This window comes from Pseudorasbora parva, chromosome 11, assembly GCF_024679245.1.
Source record: "Pseudorasbora parva isolate DD20220531a chromosome 11, ASM2467924v1, whole genome shotgun sequence".
NCBI lineage: Eukaryota > Metazoa > Chordata > Actinopteri > Cypriniformes > Gobionidae > Pseudorasbora > Pseudorasbora parva.
The window spans coordinates 83600-105000 of record NC_090182.1 but is presented as its reverse complement, the minus strand read 5'-3'; the positions used below and the strand labels follow the sequence as shown (position 1 = coordinate 105000).

General features: G+C 41.9%; 1 protein-coding gene across 1 annotated transcript; it reads right to left on the bottom strand.

Moving 5' to 3' along the window:
* Positions 1 to 3306: 3306 nt before the first annotated feature.
* Positions 3307 to 20896, bottom strand: cysltr1 (cysteinyl leukotriene receptor 1). The gene is made up of 2 exons (XM_067456381.1): positions 20761 to 20896; positions 3307 to 6559 (listed from the first exon to the last, which is right to left on the bottom strand). The coding sequence occupies exon 2, from the start codon at positions 6543 to 6545 to the stop codon at positions 5496 to 5498; it is 1050 nt and encodes a 349-aa protein (XP_067312482.1). The 5' UTR covers positions 6546 to 6559; positions 20761 to 20896; the 3' UTR covers positions 3307 to 5495.
* Positions 20897 to 21401: the final 505 nt, after the last annotated feature.

Sequence of the window (21401 nt, the reverse complement as noted above, 5' to 3'; positions counted from 1 at the left end):
CTCAGACGAGAGCTCTCTGCACATCCTTCAGATCCTCAGACGAGAGCTCTCTGCACATCCTTCAGATCCTCAGACGAGAGCTCTCTGCACATCCTTCAGATCCTCAGATCCTCAGACGAGAGCTCTCTGCACATCCTTCAGATCCTCAGACGAGAGCTCTCTGCACATCCTTCAGATCCTCAGACGAGAGCTCTCTGCACATCCTTCAGATCCTCAGATGAGAGCTCTCTGCACATCCTTCAGATCCTCAGATGAGAGTTCTCTGCACATCCTTCAGATCCTCAGACGAGAGCTCTCTACACATCCTTCAGATCCTCAGACGAGAGCTCCACAAACTGAGCTAACGCTGCCGGAGTTACTGAACACACGAGTTATCAACTGTCCTGTTTACTCCTGGGAAGCCATCGGCGTTAAACACGGCGGAGAGGAGAAGGAGAGGATAAACCTGCTGTCCTCCATGATTCCTGTTGTTTCCGATAAAGCCCTTAAACAGCACAAGTTATCAGGACTTCAGAAGTGGGAGGAAGGACGTTTCGACAGCGAGTGTGTGAAGGCAGCATGAGTGTGTTAGATAGGAGACTTCAGGACTGGAATCTGCAGTAAGGGAAGTGGGAGAGAGTGGGATGCGGATCAGGAAAGGCCAGCTCATTCCCTCATCCGGTGCCGATCCCAGCGGACTCTCAGGCGCGTACATCGCTGCGTTCTTCAAGAAGGAGGCTGAGATTGCTGTCTCCAGTCTTTAGAGAAAACACACACGAGTGCGCTCTCGGGTCAGCGTGAACATCCGTTTGGACTGCTCCTATGACAGCGGCCTTATGTCTCAGCACAACATGTGGACTTTCCTACTCACTGCCGTGAACACACACTCGATCCTGTTTGCACTTCAGGAATTAATAACGTCTCTCGAGACGTATCTCTGATCATAAACTGATAACGGTTAGATCTGACTTTCCTCTTCCTGAACGTCTTCTCTAAGATACTATATTAATTCTGATTAAAGATGATCCTCTGATTTCTCCTGTGCTTCTCCTCTGCCGTCTCTGAATCCCGAATGATGAATAAACCGGTCCATTAGTCTCGCTGATATAACAGAAGTGACCCGGAGGAGCGAAGGCTTCTGTGCTCACCAGCTCTCACACGTACAGCAAGTTTTACTCCTCCATAATTAACACTAAATGTCAATATAGTAAATATTATTTTATATAAATATCCTGTATTTATGGCCATTAGTGATTATGATATGGACAGTTTCATTATTACGCCACTAGATCTGTCTTTATGAGTGACTGTCAGTGCTGTCAATCTTTTAAATTTGAATCTTTTAAATCTTTAATCTTTTAAAAGGACAAAGATATCTCAAAGATATGGCTTTCCTCATATTCAAACTGATTTCCTAATGCATATAATATTATTGGCATCGAGCAACGAGAATACAACATCATATGCTGGTAATACACTTGTTTAGTCCATCTCTTAGTGACAAGTGTTCATTATGGAGTAAAACATTCAAAGGATTTGTTAAGAGGCTGATTCAGGAATGAGGCATTGAATCTTCGACTCGACTCTTTTGAAATGGCTGAATTGTTCAGTAATGGACACGTGTTGGTGTGGTTCTGCTGTGGTCTCGGTCTGGATCTATTTTCGCTGCTGAGAACAAAAACAGTCAATATTGCGTCTAAAATGTAAGTGACTTGATTTGAGCTGTTTATTAAACTGCTGTATGAAAGCAGTGTTATACTGTCAGTCGTTGTGTTGCTGTGCTGATTTGTTTCCATTTCTCCTCGAGAGGCTGCCCGCCACAGCAGCGCCACCTTCAGTTCATTATACAGTATCTATTATTATCCACCATCGCCACTTACACTGAATGTGATGAAATCAGAAACATTCTCGCGTTTTGACAGTGAGACAGTACTAGCCATCATTTGGAATAGAAATGAATACCGGTCACACCTCAACAATTATTTGCACTCGCACAAATGCACCCCAATATGTTTTGAGATCACACAGATTCAATATCGGGTGCATTTGTGACCAAAATGGTCCTAATTTTGGGTCTTGAGCACCACATCAGGTTGCAAGCAGACAGACGTTTTCTCTTTTCCTTGCGGTAGAGTGTCTGACAAATGCAGGAAATGTAAGCATTTCTTGCAGGAAAGGGTTAGGCCACTGACCGACGTCAATGGGATTAATTACAAGGCGGAGATCTGAAACCATTCAGCTGCACTCAAGATCAAGATCATCTGCCATTCATATATTTCACATCTGGTAAGAGAGGCATACGCATGTTTTTTATGCATATGTTTGTTCTCTGCACTTCCCACAGTAAACAAGGAACTATTCAGTAAACAGGGTCTCTGGCTCAGGCATCAGGTTAGATCATTTAGTCCATCATCCCTGTAATCCTCTCTGGAGGCTTCGCCTTGACGGAGACAGACTTCTACATTTACATTTAATCATTTAGCAGACGCTTTTATCCAAAGCGACTTACAAAAAAGGGGAGAGTAATAGAAGCAACGGAACAGACAAGGCCAACAACCTGTAAGAGCTGTAAGAAATCTCAGTTAATTAGCACAATACACAACAATTTTTTTTTTTTTTTTTTTTTTTTTTAAAGACAGACATCTACAACAAAAACTCACGTCCGCAAAGTGCCGAACACTGGATTTTGATAGCTAAGATAGCTACAACCCATTAGGACTAAGGCTGTTGCCCCAGCTGTTGTCGTTAATGCAGATTCAGTGGCCCAATGGGTTGGTTTTGTATTCTAGCTAAACGCGCAGCAATAGCCATCTACAACAAAAACTCACGTACGCAATATACAGAACACTGGATTCTGATAGTTATGATAACTATGTAACATACCCGCCTGAAGGCACAAATCCGGATGAGAGACGTAGATATGATCCAGGAGTGTGCGCTTTTGGTCGTTGCTGTGGTGATCAGTAAGTGCTATTCTGTATTGGTCAAGTGCAAATGGAAAAGATGTGTCTTAAGATGTTTTTTAAGAATGGCTACAGACTCGGCAGCACGAATTGAGATCGGCAGGTCATTCCACCAGGTGGGAACGGTCCAGGAAAATGTCAGTGAGAGCGATTTCATGCCTCTTTGGGATGGAACCACGAGGCGCCGCTCGCTCGCAGAACGCAAGCTTCTGGAGGGTGTGTAAGTCTGAGCAAGTGAATTTAGGTATATTGGTGCTCCAGAAGCCATGCTCCAGAAGCATGGCTTCTGGAGCCATGGCTGCTCGTATATTCTGAAACATCAGCTGGCAAAGGAGCAGACAAGCACAATGGTGTAGATGCCCAAGTGCCGTTTATTTACATTTAAGATGATCATAAAACCTGAAACATAAACCATTCACTAAATCCAAAACATAGACATAACCTTTTACGACTGGCACATGTAACAGCTAAACACACTTCAATACATGACCCACCAACATAGCTTAAAAACAGGACAATGGGTAATCACACGAGGAAATCACCAATGGCAATACAGAACTACTGAACAAGATAACAGGCCCATGACCCATCAGCATCTGCCTCTGAGTGGGAGCGCCATCCGGATCGGGCACATGAGGCAACGAAACACATCACAACATCACATGACATGAGCCACAGAACAAAATAAAACACATTAAAACACATCAAACAAAACCTAAAACAGATCTACTCAACTTGTTCATCTCTGTCCTACAGATTAACTGTGGATGAACTGTAATATACCGCATCTGTGCTGTTTATATGACCTTATAGTGCAGAGCTATGATTTTACTTCAGTTGTCCTTCAGAATATGATGTTTCACCCAGAGTTAATGTTAATATTCGGCAAGTAAATTTACAATCACACATATAGCAAACATCACATCCTCTTGAGTGCATTTACATGTGAGTGTTAGAGATGACAGCGTGATTATTTTAAAGTGTTTTATTCCCATATATGCCTGATGAAGGTCGAAACGTTGCTATTAAAACGTTTTTGTTTTTTGCAAGTATTTATAGTGTGCAAGATTTCCTTTTGTTTGTTTATTGAAACAAATACATTATTACAATTTCTTATTCAACTTCAAAAGAAAAAACACATTAATCTTCTTGAAGAAGGGGGGCCAATATTGTCCCCTTTGAAACTCTTGATGGCGCCGCTGATCACACCGCTCTGTCCTACATGCACCATCTGTCGCCTTTGGCTTGGCTTGCTCAGTTGGGGACACTAAAAATATGATTAAAGTTATTCAACTTATTATACAAATAAAATATATGAATTAGGTCTTATTTAATTCTATAAACTATAATACTGATCTGCCAACATTGTCTCTCTCTGATAAATTAAAATAAGCTGATAACATCACTGTTTACTCCAGTACGGCTGTACAGCCAAATCTAATTTTGTCGCAATATTACCCTGTTTGACACTGTGAAGCTGCTTTGACACAATCGTGATTGTAAAAGCGCTATATAAATAAAGGTGATTGATTGATCTTCAGACCCCTTCCTCGGGTTAGCTGCCTAACTGACCCAATCAGCCCTGGAGGACGACAGTTAGCGCTGACCCGCTGGTGCCACACCGACTGGGTCTCTGGAGGCTTACATTCTGCTTCTTCCCCTCTTTCTGCACAGTTTTGATATTGTCTAATTTGCTCTAAGGTCCTACATTTGTTTCCTAAATACATTATTTACAATAAAATATACATTTACATTAAAATATCCTTAAATGCTGTCACAAGCCCCGTTTCCACCGAAACTACCCAGACCAGTTTTTCTCAGGAACCTTTTCCCCCAGATGCTGTGTGTGTTTCCATCGGTGTAAAGTACTGTGATAATTCGACCGGTGATGCAGGACTGCATGCGGCTTTCCCATTACCGCTGGATTTTGTTCTCCGTATGTTATAAAGCCTGAACCTCGCCGTCTGTCCATCGGGCGTTTTTTTTCATCAAGTCCTTCATTTTTGATGTGAATAGCAAACAACTCTTACAACACGCACTGCTAAAAACTTTTACAAATGGAGGTTGAAATGAAATGTGTGAACAGTGCCCAAGTCCCAGCCCAAGAAAGGGTACCTAAGTTTGAAAGAGTACTTCCTCACGAGTGGGGACTTCCTGAGGGGGACATTTTTACCCAGAACTTCATTTTGTGGTCAAAAGCCCCTCGTTCCTGCGGTGGAAACACGGCCGTATATTTCACAATGAATACACACTGAATAGAGAGTGCACTCTGTTTATATATTAAGTGTTCTTTTAAATGGTAAATAATGAATCCCAAAACACATTTAATAACCTCTTACTAGGGATTAATTAGTCAGTATTATGAAATGTTATCTCCCAAGTATAGGTTTTACTGCAAACATATTCTTGAGATGCATAATAATCTAAGTCATGCACAGAGCAGTTATTAATACTGAAATGTAGTACATAGGAATCTCTAATTATCATTAATACTATATTGGACAATAAGCATTTTGGAGAATATGTGCTTCTGCTTCTTCATTTTCAGTCCGTCTACCCAAGTTTATCTGAACCGTTACAGCACTGCAGCTCACTCTCCTCCACCGGCGGGGAGCTTCGGAGAGGGTGTCGGCCTCTGTGCGTCTGAGAAAAGTTTCCAGAAACCCGGCGGAAGGTGGACAGGCGGTGTCGAAAGTTCTCTCCAGAGAAAAAGTAGAGCATTGGGTCAAAGCATGAGTTGGCGGCCGCCAGGCAGAGGGTGATGACCACAGACTTCTGCATGTAGATGACCTCCTCGCAGGAGTGGTCAGCGGTGCGGGCCTTGAAGTGGAGGTGCAGCGTGCGCTGAATGTGATAGGGCATAAAACTGACCAAGAAAGCCAGCATCACCACAACGATCATCCGAATGGCCTTGTTACGCGTGACCCGCTGCTTGTTCACACCGTTACTGTTCCTAAGTAGAGTGCGCAAGATGCCTGCATAACACAGCAAGATAACCAGGAAGGGAATAATAAAACCCACCACCAGGGAAAAGTAATTCAGCACGACTAGTTTATCTAGGCTGCCTGATGTTTCTGGTGGTTCGAAACATTTGGTTTTGTTGGTCTTTGGATCAGTATGCTGGCCAGAGAGGAGGAAGGGTGAGCTGGTGGTGCAAATGAAGACCCAAATGCCCACGCAAATGAGCCACGCCTTCCTCTCAGAGACTAGCCTCAGGTTCTGCACCGGGAACACGATGGCTAGGAAGCGGGTGAAGCTCATAGCCATCATGAAGAACACGCTGCAGTAGAGGTTAACGTACAGTGCGTAGGAGCTCAGGCGGCAGAGGAAGTCCCCCAGGTTCCACTGGCCTTTGTTGATGTAGTAGAGCACCCGTAGGGGCAGAGTGCTGACACACAGCAGGTCCGACACGGCCAGGTTCAGCATGTAGATGTGGAAGGCCGAGGTCTGGCGGTAGGTGCGGAGCAGCACGTACAGCGCAAAGCCATTGCCCATCAGCCCAAAGACGGTGATGATGGAGTATGCGGTAGAATAGACTTGGTTACGGAAGTCATCGATGGATGGACACATGCTACTATTAAACGTTGTGTTGACTACTGCCATTCTTGCATTGGTGTCTGAAATCAGAAAGAAAGAAAGTGTTAAAAATATAAATATTAAATTCAATCAATTAACACTAAAGAGTTTTTCCACTGGCTGTGCTTTAGTTTTTCACTGGCTCCACCACAAAAAAGGCCTAGTAATTATTATTTGCATTGCTTTTGACCGACGTGTGCTTAATAAATAATGCTATGACTCCAACAACTTCTAGCCAAATACACATTACAAATATTGTTATAGACAAGTAAACAGTAAGTAATGTCACCTTTATTGTATTAGTTTTTAAGTAAATAAGGACATATTATGAGCAATGGCAAAAATAAAAATGACAGAAAAAACAAACAAATGAAATAAACAGTGTTTCTTAATGCTGGACTAACAGAACAAACCCCCAAAAAACATCTCCATCAATAATCTCTTTATCCTTTATTTAACCCGTGTGTGCTGTTGTGTCAGTTTGACCTGTTTTTGAGTTGTTGAAAATATCAGTTATCCGATGATTTTCAACACGCTGATGTGTTTTGACATATGGAGCCTATTCACACCTGGTCACTTCATGTGTTTTCTCCAATAGGATAGCTATCCGATTGTTAAAAGACCCGGTGTAAATGGGATAAAGACCCGGTGTGAATGGGATAAAGACCCGGTGTAAATGGGATAAAGACCCGGTGTAAATGGGATAAAGACCCGGTGTAAATGGGATAAAGACCCGGTGTAAATGGGATAAAGACCCGGTGTAAATGGGATAAAGACCCGGTGTAAATGGGATAAAGACCCGGTGTAAATGGGATAAAGACCCGGTGTAAATGGGATAAAGACCCGGTGTAAATGGGATAAAGACCCGGTGTAAATGGGATAAAGACCTGGTGTAAATGGGATAAAGACCCGGTGTAAATGGGATAAAGACCCGGTGTAAATGGGATAAAGACCCGGTGTAAATGGGATAAAGACCCGGTGTAAATGGGATAAAGACCTGGTGTAAATGGGATAAAGACCCGGTGTAAATGGGATAAAGACCCGGTGTAAATGGGATAAAGACCTGGTGTAAATGGGATAAAGACCCGGTGTAAATGGGATAAAGACCCGGTGTAAATGGGATAAAGACCCGGTGTAAATGCCCTCTGAAACTCATTTCAATCCGGTCGCTCTCAGTTCAGGAGGTGATCTGGGATGCATTCCTGATCAAACGTGTCTAAATGCATCTGGCTGTTGAAACCACATATTTTTATTCCTTCCAGCAATGCTAATAAATAAACGTGTGAGAGCATGTTATAGACTTTATGACATGTTATAACCAGATATGACAGTGCTATGCAGTACACATTTCTTCATCAAGCCAATGCACAAACTAAAACTAAAAGTAAGTCGCAGACACTCAACACACAATCATCTCCACTGAAAGTAAATGAGGAGCACAGAACCCCCCCGACAGAGCATGTGACAATACAAGCCAAACATACATCATATAGAACACGCACTATGTGTGTCTTTAACTAACTATATCACGCTGCAGGCTGAGAAACCTCATGAGCAAATAGTATTATAATTAGTGTCATTTAATAATTGTCTTTGACAAAACCTTCACCTTATTTTCAACACAGAGGTAAGCTGTGAGTGTGTGGACACTTCCACTTCATTTGTTGCTATAAGTAAATAACATGAAGAATAACACTACTAACCACAGTGTTAAAAACTATGATAATAAAAAAACATGTATGATAGGAATGAACAGTTTGCTATATCGCGCAGCATGACGGACAGTTTTTGTCCAGCTAAAGGGGATGAAACCGGAAGCCTTGACACAATCGGGTTACACGGGCCTGCTGTTACGTTTAGCGTAAGATGTGTAATGCGTTGTGTAATCCGTTTGGAGAAATGCCTGACTGAAAAACCTGCACACAAAAAATGAAAACATCGCCCCGGGGAAAAATACTGAAGGTGGCATTGGAGCTTTCAAGATAAATATGGTGACTGCAGAGGACAAAGTGTTCTGGAAGATGGATAGATGTTATTATTTGTTTCTGGCCAGTTTATTTAATAAATGATTTACTTCATTTAAAGGCCCTGAGCCCAGCTAAATGGGCTGAACGTGAGCCGCAGTACCACCCTGTGCATGGTATTTCTGAATCAGGACCCATGTGGTTATCAGGTGTCCTTTTTGGAAGCACACGCAAATTTACCTAAAAACTGTTCCTCACCCCACCAACACCCAAATCACAAATATTATTTTGCGATAGCGATTTTTACAGTTATTTATCTATATAATTACTTTATATAAAACACATTAAACTAAATAAACAGTTTTTCAGCTGCAGTAAAGTTATCTAACATGCATACAACACTGTTTGTGTGATCAACATTAATGGCACACAGGTATTTTAGGCTGCTGTCCCTTTAAGGCCAAATGCTTGGCTTTAATGCAGCAATCGGAAATGTCCTACTTCTCACTTCTAACTCGATCTCCTCCGGGCTCTCTGTGATACCCCGCCTTAATCGATAATGAATTGCGATTGGATGGTAATTTTGTTGTACGATGAGCTTGGCTACTTTTGATAGGCTCGCATGACAGAAGACCACTACTGTCACCCAGCCATAAAGAAACAAAGGAAATACGGGACAATAATGTTTTTTTATAATGAGTATTTTTAGGACACTAAAATAGAGCTGAAAAACTGGACTCTCTGGGAAAGTGGGACATCTGCTCACCCCTTGAGTGAGTTTTGTTAAGAGATAAGGTCCATCGGGTTTATGAGCTCTGGAAATCTGGTTATTTTTTCACTGAGAGGTGTAACGATTGCATATGACTCCATTATGAAGGAACGTTTAAAGCGAACACGAGGACAAAGGTAAAGTTGCCATTAAAGTGATGCTGTGGTAAATATCAAAACTGATTTTACCACGGAATATGTTTTTTCTTTAATTTTGACTTTATAACTCGTAATTCAAATTTCTATTTTGCAATTCTGAGGGGGAAAAAAGTCAGAAATGCGAGATGTAAACTTGCAATTGCAAGAAAATGTATGAATTTTGAACTGAGTTTGTAAATCTGACTGTTTAACTAGTTAATTATGTATTGTCATTTATTTAATCAGGGACATTACACATTACTACAACAGTGTGTGACCCTGGAGCTCAACACCAGTCATAACCTCACGGGTATATCTGTGGCGATAGCCAACACTACATCGTGTGGGTCAAAATTATACATTTTTCTTTTATGCCAAAAATCATTAGGATATTAAGATCATGTTGAAGACATTTGTTAATGTCCTACCCTAAATATATTAGACGTGTATTATTATTAGTAATATGCATTGCTAAGGATCTAATTTGCAAACTTTAACTCTTTCCCCGCCAAACACAGAATTTTCCGTTGTTTGTGAGAAAACGCTTCCAGGCCAAAAACAGAATATTCCAGGTTTCTGTGTTTTCACTGTCAGACACTAGGGGGCGCTATTACGCATCTTCTGAATGAGTCCTGAATCTCCTGATCAAAACACATGCGAGTTAGACGCAGAAGCAAAAGGTCGTATGTAAGCAGATGCAAAGGCAAAATAACATGATCATCAACATTAAACATCACATACATCAAAATGATCTAATGTCACTGAATGAGACCATTTTTTTATGAAACATACCCATATTCAAGTGTTGATAAGAAAGGAATGCCAGAAGCTAGAATAAACGTTTTTGTTGTTGTTGTTGTTGTTTTTGTTTTTGTAGAGGGACAGCTCTTTTTTGACATATTGCATGCTCAGATATATACAAAATATCCCATTGGCTATTAAATTTGGGTGAAAATGGTCAAAAACCCTGGTGGGGGCGGGCAAAGAGTTTTAGGAGATATTTAGATTTGACTCCCTCAGATTCCAGCTTTTCAAACTGTTTGGCCAGATATTGTTCTCACAAACCATACATTGGTGGAAAGATTATTTATAGATAATGTATAAATCTCAATTTCAGAAAATTTACTCTTATGACTGGGTTTGTGGTCCAGGATCACAAATGTGAAACGTAAAAGGCCAAAATTGCTCATTTTCATCTGTAAACCCTTGACGGGTCGATGTTAAAGACAAAGAGAAAACAAACTAACACAAAACGTCCATAAAAGGAACTCTACAAATTTTAAATAGAGTTATTAACGACACTGGGACACAAAAATGTCGATGCAAGTTATTCAACTAAATATTCAAATAAAATGTATTTATTAGGTGTAAATTAATTGTATAAACTATATCACTGATCTGCCCACATTGTCACTATATGATAAATTAAAATAAGCTGATAACATCGCCGTTTTCTCCAGAGCGACTGTACAGCCGAATCAGATTTTGCAGCAGTATTGTCCTGTTTAACACTGTGAATATGCTTTGAAACAATTGTCATTGTAAAAGCAGTATATAAAGTTGACTTGACTTATTTGTTAAAACAATCTATTTTTATGTTTCTTTCAGTGGCAGAAACAAGCTTCCAGATCTGTCACCGAGGGGCTGGATTAAAGACGGATATTAAAAAACCATGGCAACCGTTGAATTAACACAGGAATCTAAACCCAAAGTCCAACTCAAACACCGCCGGAGCATGACCGTCACACAGCCGGACCGTGACCGTCACACAGCCGGACCGCGACCGTCACACAGCCCGGTGCGTTGATGTCAGGAGACGCTACTAAAGGAGAAACTAAAGGAAATGCTGCTTTTCTTCTGTACAATTGGCATAAATTACACAATACATGTACTTTACTGTATGAAACTTCTCAACTTAACTAAACATAGGGTCAATTATTGTGATTTATTATTGGTTAATTTGCACATTGAACAATGTTTTAGTCCAAGAAAGTTTGACTGTGACCTAACCCTAACCCTAAACCTAACTGAAAGGGGTGATGAATTGAGAAATCACCTTTCCTTTGAGCCTTTGATATATAAAAGGTCATGGTAATATAAGAATTAGGGATGCTCTTATTGACCGTTTAACCGTTAAACGATAGTAAGAATTTTGACCGATTAATACTTTCAGGTAAACGGTTTAAAGTTTTTTTTGTTTGCCGCATGGTTAAAAAAAAAAGGAGAAGCTGTATTTGTTAACTCACGGGGCGCATCGACTCATGCAACCACACTTGCCAATACAGACATATTTCGCTAAAAAAAGCAATGGGAAAGAAGCCCACTGTGTGGGACCATTTCGAGAGAAAGGGGACCAAGTTACTTGCAAAATATGCTATGCGGTATTAAAATACAGCAGTAGTACAAGCGTAAGAGCTCTGGTGGAGGAAAGCAAATGAAAGGTCCTTCCAGAGGCTGGCCGCTCTAGCTGTTTTTATTTGACGGAAAGACTAAGCTGCAAACTGATTCAGGGTATTTTCTTTTTGTCATCTCAATTTGGTAATTATTTAAGTGAAAATATTTAGTGTATTTAGCAACACACTTATGCGAGTAAAACATGTTTTTATATGCAATAGAATTGCATTGTTACAGATCGTATTGATTATGTGTACGTCTCTGACAGAACATACCCTAGCACGCTATCACAGGCTGGAGAATCCTTTATTTGTTGGTTCATACTAATACATATGCTAATCACATGACACCTTTAAATCAAGAGAAGCATCTCTAGTTCATCACATACTGTTCCATCTCACCGTGGATGTCATTGTTATTTAGAGTCTGCATTCAAATTTATAGGTTACCGTTAGTTTGGCCAAATGAGGACATAAACGAGGTTAACCAACTAAATGAATAACCATTACCGGTGTGATAAGTGCTTTCTGCTAACCATTGTTGATTTTTCATACCACTAAAACAAACACGCCCCTAACCCCCAAAAGGGTCTCGGCCCTATTCTGATAGCTCCGTCCCACACATACGTAACACAGACTACGGCAGAATCTGTGTGTTACTTATCCAGGTCGAATATTCCATGAAAAGGTCATCCCTTCTATCACAAAAACACAAACCATTCCAACCAGTCCAACTAACGACATATTTGAATTATGACCAGATTAGAGTTATAGCAATCACAAAACACAAACAGTTCTCATGAACAACTCAATGGTACACAAGCACGACAGTCCAACTAAGACATATGGCAATTATGACCGGATAAGGGTTATATAGATCATGAAAAGAGGAAACAAACATATATTAGGAGTATAGTATCTTACTTTATCAGACACATTTTATGAGCTGACGCTTGAAAGAGTGAGGAGATTTAGATGCTCCATACGGTATTGGAAATGAACAGGTCTTTATTATCGATGAAGTGAGCAACAATACGATGGCAAATGGACTAACAAGCGAACATTGACACACGAGCATATTCAAGCAAAAGCCAGCATATATTAGTTCTCGGCTAATGTCTGTCCTGTGTGACTCATGTTTTGAATAATGACGTACACGGAGCGCTCTCTTCTCACCATCTTTAGTAGACACGCCCCTAACCTGCTATTGAAACAACTGTAAAACAGTTTTAAAATATCACTTACCTCACCTTCAGTCAATAAACAAAAACACACAATTATTGATCCACACTTGGCCAATTACGATCTAAAACATTATAAAGTTACCAAGGCCGGTCATTAGATGAATGGTTGGCTGGCCTGAAAGAGCTTTCTGTATATTACAGGATGTGTTTCCACAGATTCTCCTCATGTTGATCAGTTTATATCATCTATATATATGTTTAAACACAGGACTCCCCCTGCTCTTATAGCTATTCATTTGTGATGCAGTTTATATTAAATCAACTTACTCTTTTATATATTTTCCAGCTGTACGTTTAAAGGCGACATATCATAAGTGTCTCCGTGTAATATTATTAATATTGTTATTATTATAATTTTAATCCGAAAAAAGCTTATTCCCTGTACAATTCAGAAGCACACTTTTATTACTTCTTAAAAATGCCCCTGATATCTGTGAATACAGAGGCAATGGTAGCTCTAGCCAATGTATTGAAACTGAAACAGAATGAAGATGTTTGCAGTCCTGTCTCTAACCCCCTCTCTCTCACCTGGAGGGCCATGTGGAATTCCTAAAGACAAAGAGATGCTGAAGGCCTGTAGGCAACACATGTGCGTCACACCTTTACAGCGGGGGGAGATGTAATCACCTGATTGGTCAGTTTAAATGTCTCACATTAGGGTTTAGTCACAGGGTCATGAAAAGGATAAAAGAAGACTGTAACGGTTGCTCTGGCCCTTGATTCTTTGGCTCTTACTTTTGCTGGGTTTCCTTGTCTCTACTCTTTTCTAAAGTATCTCTCTCTCCCTCTCTCTCACTTTCTATCCCTCAGGTAACATTCACGCAGGGTACGATTAATGGTACACGTTTTTATCATCTCATACATATATTTTATAACTATTTTAAGTGTAACCATAGCCATATGTTGTCATTAAATTCTTTCAATTCCAAATGATGTACTAATTCTTTTTGATTCAGTATTGACTTTGAAGTGTTACCTATAGCAATACAGTATAGTCACATCTTAGAAACGCTCTCCCACATACAGGTGCTAATCATTAATTAGAATATCATCAAACAGTTGATTTATTTCACAAATTCTATTCAAAAAGTGAAACTTGTATATTATATTCATTGATTACACGCAGACTGATATATTTCAAATGTTTATTTCTTTTAATTTTGATGATTATAACTGATAACTAAGGAAAATCCCAAATTCAGGATCTCTGAAAATTAGAATATTGTGAAAAGGTTCAATATTGAAGACATCTGGTGCCACACTCTAATCAGCTAATGAACTCATAACACCTGCAATGGCCTTTAAATGGTCTCTCAGTCTCGTTCTGTAGGCGACAATCATGGGGAAGACTGCTGACTCGACAGGTGTTCTTAAGACGACCATTGACACCTTACACACGGAGGGCAAGACACAAAAGGTCATTGCAAAAGAGGCTGGCTGTTCCCAGAGCTCTGTGTCCAAGCACATTAATAGAGAGGCGAAAGGAAGGAAAAGATGTGGTAGAAAAAAGTGTACAAGCAATAGAGATAACCGCACCCTGGAGAGGAGTGTGAAACAAAACCCATTCAAAAATGTGGAGGAGATTCACAAAGAGTGGACTGCAGCTGGAGTCAGCGCTTTAAGAACCGCTGCGCACAGACGTATGCAAGACACGGGTTTGAGCTTCACATTCCTTGAGTCAAGCCACTCTTGATCAACAGGCAGCATCAGAAGCGTCTCGCCTGGACTAAAGACAAAAAGGGCTGCTGAGTGGCCCAAAGTTATGTTCTCTGATGAGAGTAAATTTAGCATTTCCTTTGGAAATCAGGGTCCCAGAGTCTGGAGGAAGAGAGGAGAGGCACACAATCCACGCTTCTTGAGCTCCAGTGTAAAGTTTCCACAGTCAGTGATGGTTTGGGGAGCCATGGCATCTGCTGGTGTTGGTCACTGAGTTTTCTGAGGTTAATGGTCAATGCAGCCGTATACCAGGAAGTTTTAGAGCAGTTCACACTTCCTGCTGCTGACCAAGTTTATGGAGATGCAGATTTCATTTTCCAACAGGACTGGGCACCTGCACACAGTGCCAAAGCAGCCAGTGCCTGGTTTAAGGACCATGGTATCCCTGTTCTTAATTGGCCAGCAAACTCGCCTGACCATAACCCTATAGATAATCTCTGGGCTATTATGAAGAGGAAGAGGTGATATGCCAAACCCACGAAGAAGAGCTGAAGGCCTATCAGAGCAACCTGGGCTCTCATAACACCTGAGCCGAGCCACAGCCTGATCGACTCCACGCCACGCCGCATCGCTGCAGTAATTCAGGATAAAGGAGACACAACTGAGCACTGAGTGCTGGACATGCTCAGACTTTTCATTTGGCAGAGATTTCTAAAAATCCTTTCTTTGTATTGGTCTTAAGTAATATTCTAATTTTCTGAGATACTGAATTTGGGATTTTCCGTAGTTTTCAGTTATAAGCATCAAAATTAAAAGAAATAAGTTTTCACTTTTTGAATGGAATTAATGAAATGAATAAACTTTTTGATGATATTCTAATTATATGACCAGCTCCTGTATTTTGCTATTGTAACTGCGCTTATTTCTGTTGTTGGTATAATTATCCGTGGGTGGTAGAGATGAGAAATGTACAGTTTTCTTCAATCCTGCTGATAACTTTTCGATTGTTGTTTGGCAACCCTGCAGCCTGTAGACGACCCAACCTTACACACGTTCTAACCCACTGTAGGCGACCCACCCTAACACATGTTCTAACCCACTGTAGGCGACCCAACCTTACACATGTTCTAACCCACTGTAGACGACCCAACCTTACACACGTTCTAACCCATTGTAGACGACCCACCCTTACACATGTTCTAACCCACTGTAGGCGACCCACCCTTACACATGTTCTAACCCACTGTAGGCGACCCACCCTTACACATGTTCTAACACACTGTAGGCGACCCACCCTTACAAATGTTCTAACCCACTGTAGACGACCCACCCTTACACATGTTCTAACCCACTGTTGGCGACCCACCCTTACACATGTTCTAACCCACTGTAGACGACCCACCCTTACACATGTTCTAACCCACTGTAGGCGACCCAACCTTACACATGTTCTAACCCACTGTAGGCGACCCACCCTAACACATGTTCTAACCCACTGTAGACGACCCACCCTTACACATGTTCTAACCCACTGTAGACGACCCACCCTTACACATGTTCTAACCCACTGTAGGCGACCCACCCTTACACATGTTCTAACCCACTGTAGGCGACCCACCCTTACACATGTTCTCACCCACTGTAGACGACCCACCCTTACACATGTTCTAACCCACTGTAGACGACCCACCCTTACACATGTTCTAACCCACTGTAGGCGACCCACCCTTACACGTGTTCTAACCCACTGTAGACGACCCACCCTTACACATGTTCTAACCCACTGTAGACGACCCAACCCTACACATGTTCTAACCCACTGTAGATGACCCAACCTTACACATGTTCTAACCCACTGTAGACGACGCACCCTTACACATGTTCTAACCCACTGTAGACGACCCACCCTTACACATGTTCTAACCCACTGTAGATGACCCAACCTTACACATGTTCTAACCCACTGTAGACGACCCACCCTTACACATGTTCTAACCCACTGTAGACGACTCACCCTTACACATGTTCTAACCCACTGTTGGTGACCCACCCTTACACATGTTCTAACCCACTGTAGACGACCCACCCTTACACATGTTCTAACCCACTGTAGGCGACCCACCCTTACACATGTTCTAACCCACTGTAGACGACCCACCCTTACACATGTTCTAACCCACTGTAGACGACCCACCCTTACACATGTTCTAACCCACTGTAGACGACCCACCCTTACACATGTTCTAACCCACTGTAGGCGACCCACCCTTACACATGTTCTAACCCATTGTAGACGACCCACCCTTACACATGTTCTAACCCACTGTAGGCGACCCACCCTTACACATGTTCTAACCCACTGTAGACGACCCACCCTTGCACGTGTTCTAACCCACTGTAGGCGACCCACCCTTACACATGTTCTAACCCATTGTAGACGACCCACCCTTACACATGTTCTAACCCACTGTAGACGACCCACCCTTACACATGTTCTAACCCACTGTAGACGACCCACCCTTACACATGTTCTAACCCACTGTAGACGACCCACCCTTACACATGTTCTAACCCACTGTAGGCGACCCACCCTTACACATGTTCTAACCCATTGTAGACGACCCACCCTTACACGTGTTCTAACCCACTGTAGACGACCCACCCTTACACATGTTCTAACCCACTGTAGACGACCCACCCTTACACGTGTTCTAACCCACTGTAGACGACTCACCCTTACACATGTTCTAACCCACTGTAGACGACCCACCCTTACACATGTTCTAACCCACTGTAGGCGACCCACCCTTACACATGTTCTAACCCACTGTAGGCGACCCACCCTTACACATGTTCTAACCCACTGTAGACGACCCACCCTTACACATGTTCTAACCCACTGTAGACGACCCACCCTTACACATGTTCTAACCCACTGTAGGCGACCCACCCTTACACATGTTCTAACCCACTGTAGGCGACCCACCCTTACACATGTTCTAACCCACTGTAGGCGACCCACCCTTACACATGTTCTAACCCACTGTAGGCGACCCACCCTTACACATGTTCTAACCCACTGTAGACGACCCACCCTTACACATGTTCTAACCCACTGTAGGCGACCCACCCTTACACATGTTCTAACCCACTGTAGGCGACCCACCCTTACACATGTTCTAACCCACTGTAGACGACCCACCCTTACACATGTTCTAACCCACTGTAGGCGACCCACCCTTACACATGTTCTAACCCACTGTAGGCGACCCACCCTTACACATGTTCTAACCCACTGTAGGCGACCCACCCTTACACATGTTCTAACCCACTGTAGGCGACCCACCCTTACACATGTTCTAACCCATTGTAGACGACCCACCCTTACACATGTTCTAACCCACTGTAGGCGACCCACCCTTACACACGTTCTAACCCACTGTAGACGACCCACCCTTACACATGTTCTAACCCACTGTAGACGACCCAACCTTACACATGTTCTAACCCACTGTAGACGACCCACCCTTACACATGTTCTAACCCACTGTAGACGACCCACCCTTACACATGTTCTAACCCACTGTAGGCGACCCACCCTTACACATGTTCTAACCCACTGTAGACGACCCACCCTTACACATGTTCTAACCCACTGTAGGCGACCCACCCTTACACATGTTCTAACCCACTGTAGGCGACCCACCCTTACACATGTTCTAACCCACTGTAGACGACCCAACCCTACACATGTTCTAACCCACTGTAGACGACGCACCCTTACACATGTTCTAACCCACTGTAGACGACCCAACCCTACACACGTTCTAACCCACTGTAGACGACCCACCCTTACACATGTTCTAACCCACTGTAGGCGACCCACCCTTACACATGTTCTAACCCACTGTAGGCGACCCACCCTTACACATGTTCTAACCCACTGTAGGCGACCCACCCTTACACATGTTCTAACCCACTGTAGACGACCCACCCTTACACATGTTCTAACCCACTGTAGGCGACCCACCCTTACACATGTTCTAACCCACTGTAGGCGACCCACCCTTACACATGTTCTAACCCACTGTAGGCGACCCACCCTTACACATGTTCTAACCCACTGTAGGCGACCCACCCTTACACATGTTCTAACCCACTGTAGGCGACCCACCCTTACACATGTTCTAACCCACTGTAGGCGACCCACCCTTACACATGTTCTAACCCATTGTAGACGACCCACCCTTACACATGTTCTAACCCACTGTAGACGACCCACCCTTACACATGTTCTAACCCACTGTAGGCGACCCACCCTTACACATGTTCTAACCCACTGTAGGCGACCCACCCTTACACATGTTCTAACCCACTGTAGACGACCCACCCTTACACATGTTCTAACCCACTGTAGACGACCCACCCTTACACATGTTCTAACCCACTGTAGGCGACCCACCCTTACACATGTTCTAACCCACTGTAGGCGACCCACCCTTACACGTGTTCTAACCCACTGTAGACGACCCACCCTTACACGTGTTCTAACCCACTGTAGACGACCCACCCTTACACATGTTCTAACCCACTGTAGGCGACTGAGAGAGAGAGAGAGAGAGAGAGAGAGAGAGAGAGAGAGAGAGAGAGAGAGAGAGAATAGTGGAGAATGGGTGGAGAATAAAGTATACAAATAAAGGGTAGAGTTACAAATGAAAACGGAACTTTGAAACTGATAATATCTTACTTTTGGATGCCAAGTCTCATCTCATTATACATTTGCATTTTTAATACATTCAAACAATAATTTCAGAATTGAAATCTAATAGAGGTGAGCGGGGCACAAACCCTTTCTGCCTTTCTCAGTTTGTGTAAATCAACTCGGGTTTTTTCCCCACATTAATTTCACATGTCTAGTTCAGTTATGTGGTTTTGTTTTATTAATACAGTGTGTGCTTTTATCTTGATTTGCCATGAAAGAATGGACGTGGAATGTGACAACATGCCCCGTAGGAGGAGTAACATGAGCATATGACAGATTAAAATGACATTGATATAATCCAAAAATATACAAGACAAACTTATCTATTTTGTCAATAAAAAACGATTATTAACTTTTTCAAATAAAATAATGCGCTTTTTAATAATAATAATAATAATACAAAAATTGAGTTTGACAACAAACATTAGAAAACTCAGCTATACATCATAGTTAAAAACATCACAATAATTAATAACTTCTGAACATTGACTCGCAGTCTTTATCTCAAGGTTTCTCAAGAGAATCCATAAAGTATAGAATATAATATATATCTGATAGGGGCTCAACTCTGTCAGATCATTAAAGATTAACTCTTAAATAACTGATATAAGATTACAACTATATTAGCTTTGTCTTATTTTAAATTAATACATACATTAAAAAAACAGTGATTAAAAATAACTTAAGTAACAAATTTACCTTTCCTTTTGTTAATATATGTTCAGTGAGATTTTTATTTTATTTTTACTTTTGGTGCAGTTTTCTCTAAATAGTGTTGATATAGTAATGATTAAATACAGTAAGTCAGGTCCCTCTGGCGTGTGTGTGTGTGTGTGTGTGTGTGTGTGTGTGTGTGTGTGTGTGTGTGTGTGTGTGTGTGTGTGTGTGTGAGTTAAACTAGTAATGATTAAATACAGTAAGTCAGGTCACTCTGGTGTGTGTGAGTGTGAGTTAAGCTAGTAATTATTAAATACAGTAAGTCAGGTCACTCTGGCGTGTGTGTGTGTGTGTGTGTGTGTGAGAGAGAGAGAGAGTTAAACTACGCGTTAAACTGACCCGCGTTAGTGACCGCGATATAAAGCTGTCTGGAAATCTGCGACTCATTCAACAGATGCTTTCATAAACATCGACATATGTGCCTTTCTTACACCCACTTTAATTCAGTAGTCATTAAAGTATCTACATCAGGCTCTGTGATTATTCTAAAACCAGCTTTCATGCAAACTTTCAATGCACTCATTCAGATTTAAATGATAATATTATTGACCGGTAAGAAGAGAAGAGAAGAGAAGAGTAAAGAAAGCGTCCATGTCTAACCGTTATGTGTCCGATCGCGCAGTCCGTCAGGCTTCCGTCCTTCACACACACATTCACACACACAAACACACACACTGACTGCAGCTTCAGATGATCGCCTCCCTTCTGCCGAGCTCAACGCCTCGAGACACAGTAGTTTCCGGGTAATGTTTAACTGAACATTTACACACACGCACACGCACACGCACACGCACACGCACACGCACACCACACACACACACACACACACACACACACACACACACACACACACACACACACACACACACACACACACACACACACACACACACACACCACCAGCCCCACTGCTGTCCCATCAGCTGCTCCAGGCTCAATCTCCTCCTCATCAGCAAAAGAACATATTAATCATGTTTAGACTTAATGGACACTAACACAATAGTTTCAACTTTTTAAAAAATATATTAAAGTAAAACCGTGGTGGGTTTCCCATCTGACTGCATTATGTGCATTTCCTTCATGTCATTACAGTTACACTGCAATAAATAAATAAATAAATACATCGTGTACTTCTTATTTTAGTAAATGTAGTAGACTGGAGCCTAGTCTAAGTATTTAATCATTCTATAATCAAGATGCGTTTAGTAGATACATGGTTTTTTTTTTTTTTTTTCAAAGAA